The 10995-nt window shown below is 57.1% G+C and overlaps 1 protein-coding gene across 3 annotated transcripts; it reads left to right on the top strand.

Annotated features, from left to right (window-relative positions):
- Positions 1–1452: 1452 nt before the first annotated feature.
- LSS (lanosterol synthase) lies at positions 1453–10962 on the top strand. 3 transcript variants are annotated; one of them, XM_072342278.1, is made up of 23 exons: positions 1453–1572; positions 1650–1836; positions 1914–2052; positions 2122–2230; positions 2345–2466; positions 2692–2788; positions 3172–3307; positions 3529–3637; positions 3976–4094; positions 4536–4633; positions 4763–4790; positions 5372–5428; positions 6096–6167; positions 6862–6912; positions 7054–7203; positions 7490–7586; positions 7759–7864; positions 8387–8452; positions 8756–8836; positions 9122–9292; positions 9721–9799; positions 10006–10220; positions 10297–10962. In XM_072342278.1, the coding sequence occupies exons 1-22, from the start codon at positions 1559–1561 to the stop codon at positions 10189–10191; spliced, it is 2274 nt and encodes a 757-aa protein (XP_072198379.1). In that variant the 5' UTR covers positions 1453–1558; the 3' UTR covers positions 10192–10220; positions 10297–10962. The 3 variants fall into 3 exon arrangements, with proteins under 3 accessions (XP_072198379.1, XP_072198378.1, XP_072198381.1); XM_072342277.1 differs by having other exon boundaries at positions 10006–10962; XM_072342280.1 differs by lacking the exon at positions 1650–1836 and having other exon boundaries at positions 1486–1572; positions 10006–10962.
- Positions 10963–10995: the final 33 nt, after the last annotated feature.

Here is a 10995-nt window from a genome sequence, read left to right as displayed (position 1 = left end):
GTGGAGCCGCGCGGCCCCGAGGACGCGGGCCGGGCACGGGGCTCGGCTGTTCCTCGCCGCCCCGAGGGGGTGCGTGAGGCCAGGGTTGGGTTCTTTGCACCGGCGAGGGAAAGCACGAGCCCGGGTAGTGCCGGGACTGCAGAGTGGAGGGTGGCTGCTCCTGGGATCCCCGAAGGGTCGGGGCGGCCACGGGGACGTGTGTGGGACAGGCGTGCCGTCCGTGCCCGCGCACGCGGGGCCACGCGTGGGCTGGAGCCCTGTGGCCGCGGGGACGGCCGGCACGAGGGCCGCGCACGGCAGGCAGCGCTGACAGCGCGGTCCTTCCTTCCGTTGCAGCTCGGGGCCGTGAGAAGATGTCATCCCCACATCCAGGTGAGCGCCCGTGGGTAGCCCTGGGGCGGCCCTGGGGGTGCCCGCGCTGCCAGGCCGCTCCCTGCCCGCGTCCCCTCCCGCTGCCCGCAAGCCCGGCCGCGCCGGGGTCCAGCAGCCTCCCACGGCGGCCGGGGCGCTCCAGCTGCAGCACAGCCGCGCGGCCGCCCCGCAGCCCTGACGCTGCCCTCTTCCTGCAGGGCCACATGGAGGGCCGCCGCCGCCACATCCCGGGCCTGGGCACCCACCTGCACCGCACAGCCCTCCAGGGCATCATCACCCTCCAGGGCATCATCACCCGCCCGAGCATCACCCGCCCGGCCATCACCCTCCCGGGCACCACCCGCCGGGCCCCCACCCGCACGGCCACCCGCACGGCCACCCCCACTAGGCGCTGAGCTCTGGCGGCAGCCGCCCCCGGCCCGGGTTCTTCTGCGTCCATCGGCTGCCCCATCGCCGCGCTGCCGCCGGGCTCTCCCTCCGGCCACGTGCGGCGGCAGCTCTGCCGGCAGCAGAAGCTCGGGCTCGGGTTGAGGCGGGCAATAAAAGTGCTCTCGGTGCCTCTGTGCTCGCTGTGTTCGGCGTTGGGTCTCCGCGGGGACTGCCGCTGCTCGTCCGGGCGCGGGGACACGGACGGAGCGACGGGGTTCCGGCTCCCGGCACGCGGACCGCCCCTCCGCGAGGCTCTCCGAGGGCACGGCCCGCCACGGGCGCCGTCGCCTCGGTTGTACGCACGGAACGGAGCGGGCGCGCAGCCCCTGCGCCGTGCGGAGCCCCCGGGCCGCGGGTGGGAGCGGGCAGAGCTGCGGCACGGCCACGCACCGGCCCCGTGCTGCGGGATGCCCGGGGTCCGGTTCCGCACAACGGCGGCCTCCTGCAGCAGCTCCGGGGCAGTGTCAGAGCCCCGGACGCGGCTCTGCAGTCACAGTCCCCCCGCGGGGCGCAGCGGAGCTGCAGCAAGGCAGGTCCACGGATTGGCACCGGTCGGTTTCGCCGCCCACGGCCGCACCGCCTTGCACGGCGCCCCTGCGCGTCTCCCACCACGCTTCGCTCCACCCTGGGGGCGGGGATAGGGGCGGGCTCGGGGCGGTGCCACGGCCCCATTGGCGGCCTCCCGTGAGGCCATCTCGGCTCAGGGTAGCGCGGTCCCGGCCCCATCCCGGCCCCGCTCCGGACAGCACCGGTGGCGATGGCGGCGGACGGGTGAGTGCCCATCATCCCCATCCCCGTGCCCATCAGCCCCTTGTCCACCATCCCCATCCCCGTGCCCATCTCCGTAGGGCGGTGCGGCGACGCGGCGGTCCGTGGCGCACGGCGGCAGCTACGGAGCTGCCCTCCTGGCGGCTGCGCTGCGAAGGCGGCCGGCAGCGCTGGTGCTATCTGGGTGACGGCGGCGAGAACGAGGATGCAGCCGGAGGGCGGCGGGCGCAGACGGCGCTGGAGGCGCACAGCTTGGGCCTGGACACGGTGCGGGGCCGCGTGCCGGGTGCCGCGGGGCGCGGCGCGGGGCGCCCGGCTGAGTTGCGGCGCGGTCTCCCCCGCAGGACGAGCTGCTGCAGGCGCTGCCGGTCGCCGGGACGGCGCGGGAGGCCGCCCGCAACGGCATGCGTTTCTACGCCACGCTGCAGGCCGAGGACGGTCACTGGGCCGGCGATTACGGCGGGCCGCTATTCCTGCTGCCAGGTGGGTCTCGCCGCGCCGCCGGGCTGCGCCGCGCCCGGCTCGGTGTGAACGGCGCTCCTCTGCCCGCAGGGCTGCTCATCGTCTGTCACACCGCCCGCATCCCGCTGCCCGACGGCTTCCGCAGGGAGATGGTGCGCTACCTGCGCTCCGTGCAGCTCCCGGACGGCGGCTGGGGCCTGTGAGTAACGGGGGGGGGTTGCGCTGGGTTGCGGCGCGTGGGTCTCTCTGGCGGCAGTTCCCCTTCAGCCCCGTCCGCGTCTGATGCTGTGCTGTCTGTGTCTGTGCGTGGCAGGCACGTGGAAGACAAATCGACGGTGTTTGGCACGGCGCTCAACTATGTAGCCCTGAGGATCCTGGGGGTTGGCCCAGATGACCCCGACATCGTGCGTGCCCGCGTCAACCTGCACAGCAAAGGTCAGTGCAGCTGTGCCCGGCTGCTTGGGCAGTGGGTGGTGCAGGAGCTGTGTGCCCTGGGTGGAATCTGGATCTTCACCCGGTGATGGGGAAAGTTGCTGTTTTCTGCTGCCTGCCTTTGTTTGGAGGCGGCTGTGGGCGCAGGGAAATGCAAACAGTGGGATGTCGGAGAAAGCAGGGAGCGGGCACGGCTGCATCACTGAAAGCCCTGATCTGTGTCTGCAGGAGGTGCTGTGGGGATCCCCTCCTGGGGCAAGTTTTGGCTGGCCGTCCTCAATGTCTACAGCTGGGAGGGGATGAACACGCTGCTCCCAGAGATGTGGTATGTGCTGCCATTGCTGTGGGTGCAGGGATGTCATCAATCCTGCCACTGATCTCAGCCTGGAGCTGAGTCCAGCCATGGCCCAGAGCAGTGGCTGTTCGGGCTGCCTGTCTGCTGGGAGGCTGGCGGCAGTAGCAGCCGATGGGCTCATAGCAACAAATGCTGCACCAAAGGGATATGCAAGAGCTCAGACCTGTTGGTTTTATCCTCAGTGTCCTTTGCTCATGTGACCAAGCAGAACTGAGCCTAATAGCACAGAGCTTACTGTGTGTAACACTGCCAGCTCTACCTGCCTGCTACGAGCAGCAGAAGGCCTGGCACCTCTGTGTGTTTCCCTTGGCCCTTCCTGTTGCTCACAGGAGCACCTTCTCTGTTGCAAATAGGCTGCTCCCTACGTGGTTCCCAGCCCATCCGTCCAGGCTCTGGTGCCACTGCCGCCAGGTCTACCTCCCCATGAGCTACTGCTACGCCAAGCGTCTGTCAGCAGAAGAGGATGAACTAATCCGGAGCTTGCAGCAGGTGAGGAGCTGACCCTGCAGGGGCTCCCCAGCAAGAAGACTTGTCTCCTTGCCTGCCTGCTGTGCCTGCTGTGTCACTGGGGCCAGCCTCTGGCTCATGACGCAGCATCTCCCATGCCTGCATGGACAAAGCAGTCCAGGCAGTGGACCTCATGCAGCAAGCTGCCTCTGGATGTTTGTTCCCAGCTTGCCAGGCTGATCACCCGTATTGTCTTTTGACAGGAGCTGTATGTGCAAGACTATGCCAGCATTGACTGGGCAGCGCAGAGGAACAACGTGGCTGCCTGTGATGTCTACACCCCACATAGCTGGCTACTGGGAATCGCCTATGGTGAGTGTGGTGCTGGATGAGATGGAAGGGCCCTTGCCATGCAACTGCCCTCTAATGGAGCTGAAGCTGTCCTGTACCATAAGGGCCCTTCAAGATCTGCTGTTAGCTACTGGCAGTGCCCTGGAGCATGAAAGGAGGCACTGGATGTGTGATCCCTGGGCCTTGAGTTTCATCACAGCAGCGGGGCCTTGTGCCCCAGCCTTCAGGCCATCATGAGGCAGAGCAGTTCCCATTCTTTCCTTGCTTGGTCATCCTGTGAGCAGCGGTGCAGCCAGCCACAGCAAGTGGATGTAGCCACAAGGTGTAAATATTTCACTGCCTGTCCCTTTATTTTCCAGCTGTCATGAATATGTATGAAGCCCACCACAGCACCTACCTGCGGCAGCGAGCCATCACGGAGCTGTATGACCACATCAAGGCTGATGACAGATTCACCAAGTGTATCAGCATTGGTCCAGTAAGCCACTTCATATTGATCCTGTCAAATTCTTGCCCTTGGCTCTTTAAGAAGTAGCTTGGGGTTCCACAGCCCTTCGCAGTTGTGGTGTGTAACCGTAAACTCTGGGTCTTGCTCACACACAACCCCTGCTGTTCATAATGCTCAAGACTTCAATGCTAACAGGACACAGGAGGGGCAGAGAGTATAGGGGCAGCTGTAGTCCTAGTAAGGGGTACCTTTCTTTGTGGTTCAGGGGCATGATGTGAAGATAAGCCCTGAAGTAATATTGTGGCACTTGCTATACTGTCTCAGCTATGCTTAGAGCAGTGCCACAGATGGAATTGTCAGAGTGAAGCCCAGGACCTCTAGATGGATGTATGCTGTGTGGCAGGGATGTATGTATGTGTCTGGGGCTGGAAGGTGCGATTCCCAGAGCAATGACAGTGATGCTCTCGGCAGATTTCCAAGACCATCAACATGTTGGTTCGCTGGTTTGTGGATGGGGAGAACTCACCAGCTTTTCAGGAGCATGTTTCCAGGATCCCTGACTATCTCTGGTAATGATGCGTGTGACCCACCTGGCGTGGCATGGGATCCCTGTGATGTTGGCATGCTGTGGCTCCCAACCCCCTTCCTGCTGCTCTTGCTATGCCTGCGCTGCAGCGCTGTGTTTTCTCTTCCCACAGGCTGGGTCTTGATGGCATGAAGATGCAGGTGAGATGCTGTTGGATTCCAGCTGTGACCAAGAGAGATCCTGGCTTGCTGAAGCTGCCTCCAGAATGGGATAGCTTCTGGCATCTCATTTTCAGTGTCTGTTGGCCTTGGCTGCCTGGCAGTGCCATTGTGTGTGTTTTGCTTGCCTGTCTTTCTGGCCATGGGCCAAGGGGGCAGCTGTAGGTCTCCATTCCCCTTCATACCCATCGGTCTTGGGAGAAGGGAAGGAGAAAGACAGTCCCTTGCCTGCACTGCTGCTCGGAGGCTCTGACAGTGCACACAGACTGCGCTGTGCTTATCTTGTGGTTGTTGCGTCCCTGCTCATAACTGCTGATCTCTCCTGTTCTTGCTGTGTGCAAAGCAGGCTAAAGCAGCCTTCTCATTTCCTGTCCCTCTGCTGTTTCCAGGCTTCTGCATTCCACCCCTTAGTGCCAGCACAGCAGCAGTGGTGCTGGGTGACATGAAACCAAGATGCAGGATGGAGGGAGCAGAGGGGCTAATGCAGGAGGAATATGCTGTCCTAGAGTCCCCACAGATGTCAGTGGCTACTTGACCTTCACTATTCACTTTTTCACTTTCAGGGTACAAATGGATCCCAGCTGTGGGACACTGCCTTTGCTATCCAGGCCTTCCTGGAGGTAAGATACCTCTCAAGTTTGCACAGTGCCTTGACAAAAGACCATCATGGTGCATCCTCAAATATGAAGGGCTTCTACTGCACATCCCCTTGTGCCTCTGCTGATTATGGCATCACATGATACTGCTGCATCAGGGAAGCACTCTCCTCAGAAAGCCCCTCAGCCGTGGTCGGTAGGCTGTCCAGTACAATAGTACAGCCCTTCTCTGCCAGCTGCTTTTGAAGCAGGTCACAATGCCAGCAGAATGGGCCAGATTAGATTTCTCTGTTGCTATGGTCTTGTGGTAAAACCCTGTTTCTTGCTCCTTGCTCTGCTTGGCCCCACAGCATTTCTGTTTGTCAGGAAAAGCATGCAGGACTGTTCTCCAGCATAAGGACAGAAAGAGTTTTGGTGGGTATGTGTTTTGGAGGGTAATGTGATTGCATGAGTAAGGCCCCACCTGGCCATGCAGATATCTCTCAGTGAAGCAAGCAACAGCACGTAGCTCTCACTAGAGAGGTTTGTAATGGAAGTAGTAAGCAAAGAATGAATGCAAACCTACAGGAAGGGCTAAACAAGGAGCAGGTGTTAATAGCACTGAGGTCAGCAAAGTCCTAGCATATCCTCTTCTTTCTGAGTGACATTTGGTGGCCAGAACTCCTTGCTGACTGTGCATCTCTGTGTCTAGGCAGAAGCCCAGAAGATACCTGAGTTCATGTCCTGCCTTCAGAATGCCCATGAGTTTCTTAGGTTTACCCAGGTAAGCTGAGTTGATTGGTGGTGTCTCTGCAATGCTGGCTATTCAGTCTTGGCTTCTTGTGAGAGTCTTGCTGGATACCTCTGCTGTCTTATGTAGAGCTTCCCTGCAGGGCTGCACTAGCAACATCTGGGGCACAGCTGTCTGTTTCCTGTGCCCTTTTGCTGGGAGTCATCTTTGCAGCTTAGACGGGTCCTTGGCCAGACCCAGGCCCTGCTGTGAGGCCCTGTGGGATGTTTGAGTTGGCTGCCTTGGGCTGAGAGAGGCTGGAAAACTGAGAACTCAGACTTCGTTTCCCCATCTCCTTGCTGTTGCCCATGCTTTTGATGCACCATTCTGGGAAACTCGCCTCCTTCCCCAGTGACTGCACAGCTCAGATCTTGCTGGCCAGCAGCTTGGTGTAGATGCAGTTGTACATCTTAGTCATGGTACTGTCAGTAAGGCCCTTGAAAGCAGATGGCTCCCTGTCAGGAAAGCACCCAAGAAGGAGCTTTATCAACACATGCTGATACAAGGCTGAAATGTGATTTTAATTCAGCATTCCCCACTCCAGAGCTGACCTCTTTCCCTGTCTGCTTCCCTCAGTGAAGGACAGATGGTGAGCAGTCACAAAGAGGTCTGCATCTGTGATTGTTTAAACCATGACCTTTCAGCTAAGCACCTTCAATCTGCCCTTCTTGTTTCTTGTCTTCCGTAGATCCCAGAGAACCCACCTGACTACCAGAAATATTACCGCCATATGAACAAGGTGCGATGGCTGGAGCTGGACTCCAATGGATGCATACACAGAGCTGAGATTTGGGCAGAGGGGATTGGGGGGGCATGGGAGATGCTACCTTCCCCTGTGCAAGAACAGAGGGTGGTACTGAGTCATGCTTTACCTCCCTAGGGTGGATTTCCCTTCAGCACACGGGACTGTGGCTGGATTGTGGCAGACTGCACAGCGGAGGGACTGAAGTCAATTATGCTGCTGCAGGAGAAGTGTCCCTTCATAGTCAACCCTGTCCCAGCTGAGCGCCTCTTTGATGCTGTGAATGTGGTAAGTGTTGCAAAGATTAGGATCAAGGGAAGCAGGCAGGCTAAAGTAAGCTAAAGTAAGAGAAGCAAAAGCCTGATGAGTGGCTAGATGTGGTATTGCTAAGTCTGTATAAAGCCATGTGACATGATGATCTGGACTGGAGATCTAACTGTCAGTGTGGTTAGGAACATGGCTAATTTGCCAACCTACATGGATCTGATTTTGTCCTTACAACTTGCTTGGGGTCAGACTGGAGTGGCACTGTCCGTGAGCCAGCCCCATCTTCTCTCTCTGCTTGTCTGGGCAGTTACTGAGCATGAGGAACTCAGATGGAGGCTTTGCAACATATGAAACCAAGAGAGGAGGCCACTTGCTGGAGCTGCTGAACCCCTCAGAAGTGTTTGGTAAGAGCTGTGTGGGCTTGGTTGACCTGCCTACTGTGAAGTGGCAAGTCTTGCTTGAGGACCCTCTGTGACCTGCATGTGCTGTGAGTCTAGGGGAGAGGTCAGCAGTGTGTGGTTCAGTTTACTGTCCAGAAGAGAGGCTCTTTCACCGATATCCTTCTCCTGCTGACAGGTGACATCATGATTGATTACACCTACGTGGAATGCACGTCAGCTGTCATGCAGGCACTGAGACACTTCCAAGATGTGTATCCTGAGCACAGAACCTCAGAGATCAGGTAAGGCAGTGAAAAGAGAGTCAGGTAGGGAAGAAAATGGTGGTCCATGCTGGCTGCTGTGTCTTTTCCTGGCACAGTACCTGCTGAGCCTCATCTTGCCTGGGCCTCTGCAACGACATGGAGCAGCCCCTGGAATGGCCATTGGCATGTTTGGTGTGGTATGCCGGTGACATACCCAAACCAGAGCTCTCCCCCAGGATGCTAGAGCCTAATCTTACTCGGCATTTTGTTTGGGATCAAGCTGGGGAAAATCAGTAGAGAATGATCAGGCATGAGTTCATGATTGCCCTGATCTTGCAGCGAACTGGTTGTGTGTTGGCATGTGGCAGAGAAGTACCCAAGCAGAGCATGATTTGACTCTGAAATTCTGGATGGAATCATCTGTCTGCTTTCTCTTGCCAACTGAGCCCTCTAATCTAATCATGTGACCCTTAAAATCCTCAGAGGTAATAATGAATACCACTAATGAAGCAGCCACTGAGTTTGAGCTGCTTTTGGATTGAGTATTTTTCTCCTGACCAGAGAGACTCTGCAGAAAGGCCTGGACTTCTGTCGCAAGAAGCAGCGAGCTGATGGGTCATGGGAAGGGTAAGCAGCACTCCCAACTGCCCATTTCTTCCCTGTCTGCCTCAGCACGAGAGAGACCACAAGCATCTTTTGTGGCTGGTAGTGTGTGTGAGAGCAGCATGTAGACAGCTGGTCTCCTTTAGGGGTTGGGGTGGATCCAACTCTTCTGGTCTAAGAGAAGTCTGGGAGCAGGTTCTGGTGGTGCTGGGCAAAGTTAGGCCATAGGGTAGACAAGCTCTGCCTATGTCTGTTTTTGCTGTGCATACAGCAGTGTCAGAGCCTGCCTCTGCCCTGGTCCTTGCACTGATTTTCCTTCTCGCCTAGGAGCTGGGGAGTTTGCTTCACATATGGAACCTGGTTTGGTCTGGAGGCATTTGCCAGTATGCAGCATGTGTACCGTGATGGGTAAATAAAGGCCAGGTGGTTTCTCCACCTCTAGCTCTGGGACAGGGATGGGACCCTGAGGTGGGGCTGGGTGGATCCCTGGGCTCTTCTGTCTCAGATACTGATCCTTCCAAATCTGATACCTGTGATATGACCAGAGCACTCACTTGCCTGAGTTCCAGCTCTTGTGGCAGCCCCTGCCATGAGCAGGGTGGAGCACAGCTCCTGTTTGAAGCTGGAAAACTGCAAACTAGCTAGCTCTCATTGGTACCCTAGTCCTGTCTGATTCTCTGCCTGTCCCTGCAGGGTGGTATGCAGAGAAGTGGCCCGAGCTTGCCAGTTCCTGCTCTCCAAGCAGATGACAGATGGTGGATGGGGAGAGGACTTTGAGTCATGTGAGCAGCGCACGTATGTGCAGAGTTCCACATCACAGATCCACAACACATGTTGGGCCCTGCTGGGGCTCATGGCTGTCAGGTAGGAGCAGCATTCGCCACTTCTGACGTCACATTTCTTTTAGAGTTTGGTGAGATGGGAGAGACCAGCTGGGTTGTGTGAAAAGGCTGGCATAGGCTCTGGGTCATGCTAGTGTGGACCATGCACCCAGTCATGTTTTTCAGTTACTCCATTCCTGCAATGACACCAGAGCTGTGGTCCAGACAGTGAGGCTGCTAATGATAGGGAGAGAGGGAACCAGAGCAAAGCAAAGCTTTGGATCACAACTTCAGGCCACATTTTGCTGTATTTGAAATGCATGGTACCCTGTGGAGTTATAAGGGGCCTTCTGAAAGCACTCAGCATGCTTTAGTTTAGCCTGAGGCAGACTGAAGGTGATTGAGCTCCTGAAGTAGGTATGCAGACAGTCTAGATGACAAAAGTGACTATATCTCCCTTGTGCTTTGCAGGTACCCTGACACTGGTGTGCTGGAAAGGGGCATCAAACTGCTGATTGATAAGCAGCTGCCCAATGGTGACTGGCCTCAGGTATGTGGATATCCTCTGATCTCTCCCATTTGTTCCCCAGTAATGCAGATGTCCTGGGCATCATGTAGCCCTTGTAATGATGTCCTCAGAAGCCATATGTGTCTTCTGATGGAGGACTTCAGGAAAGTAATGAGCTCAGCACTGTGTCTTGGACAGGCTGTGGTCTCCTGTCACTCACATCACCTTGCTGTCTGTCTCTCTTTCAGGAGAACATTGCTGGGGTGTTCAACAAGTCATGTGCCATCAGTTACACTGCCTACCGCAATATCTTCCCCATCTGGACACTTGGACGTTTCTCTCGGCTGCATCCCAACAGCCCTCTTGCTGAGCACCTGCAATCTGGACCCTTGGCTGGGGTGGGGAAGACCCCAAAGACGGCGTTGTCTGATTGAACCCATGCTGTGGCTCTGACTTGCCTTAGGTATCATATGCTACATGGGGGCACAAGGGGGCTTCCTGCACAGGATCTCAGTGCTGATCTCAACTGCCTTTGCCAGGGAGGAGAGTGCTGCTGTGCTGCTGTGGAAACTCAACTTTCTGTTGACTCTCTTCTAAGAATCCACTTTCAAAGGCTCTTGCCAAGTGTATCCACCTTCACGGGATATGCAGTAAAGTGCCTTTTTGAATCAGTCTGATGATCTTCAGAGAGAAAGCTGCTCTGCTCCATGGAGAACATGGCTGATTTTATCTTCTTCTTGTGCTGTCCTGCATCCCAAGGTTGGCTGGCTGCAGCAAGAGTGTAGGATTTGGGGCTTCTCCTGCATCCAGTGTTGTGATGGAGCGCACTGCACAGTCCACAGTTCATCCTGAACAAGCCTGCACTGAAGGTGCCAATGAAAGCCTTTGAAGTGCTCACTGCTCAGGAGGCTGTGCTGAGAGGGAGGGGCATCTGTCATCCCCAAGATGGGAAGGAGTGATTCACTCAGTTTTCTTTCCATTCCGTCCCCCAGCTGGTGGCATCTGGCTTCCCAGAGCTGCACAGGTCAAATCATCAGTATCAGCCCCAACTTTGAAAAAGGGGAAACAAGCAGAAAGCACTGAGGTGATTGATGTTAGGGCACAGCCTCCTAGGCTCCAGGCTTCCCTGAGCAAGGGTGTGGGTATTAGAGGTGGAAGTCATGTCAACTGATGAGTTAATAAATGGCTAATGGTGTTACAAGTGGATCCTGCTGGATGTTCATTTCCTCATCGCCTGC

The sequence above is a fragment of the Excalfactoria chinensis genome, chromosome 7 (genome assembly GCF_039878825.1).
Source record: "Excalfactoria chinensis isolate bCotChi1 chromosome 7, bCotChi1.hap2, whole genome shotgun sequence".
NCBI classification, from domain to species: Eukaryota; Metazoa; Chordata; class Aves; order Galliformes; family Phasianidae; genus Excalfactoria; species Excalfactoria chinensis.
This window is presented reverse-complemented; position numbering and strand designations above follow the sequence as displayed.

Bases quoted from the DNA above. Each gene is read 5' to 3' on its own strand.
- LSS (XM_072342278.1), top strand. The intron at 1,837-1,913 runs GTGCGGGGCCGC...TCTCCCCCGCAG, and splicing joins ACAGCTTGGGCCTGGACACG to GACGAGCTGCTGCAGGCGCT. The intron at 5,429-6,095 runs GTAAGATACCTC...CTCTGTGTCTAG, and splicing joins CTATCCAGGCCTTCCTGGAG to GCAGAAGCCCAGAAGATACC.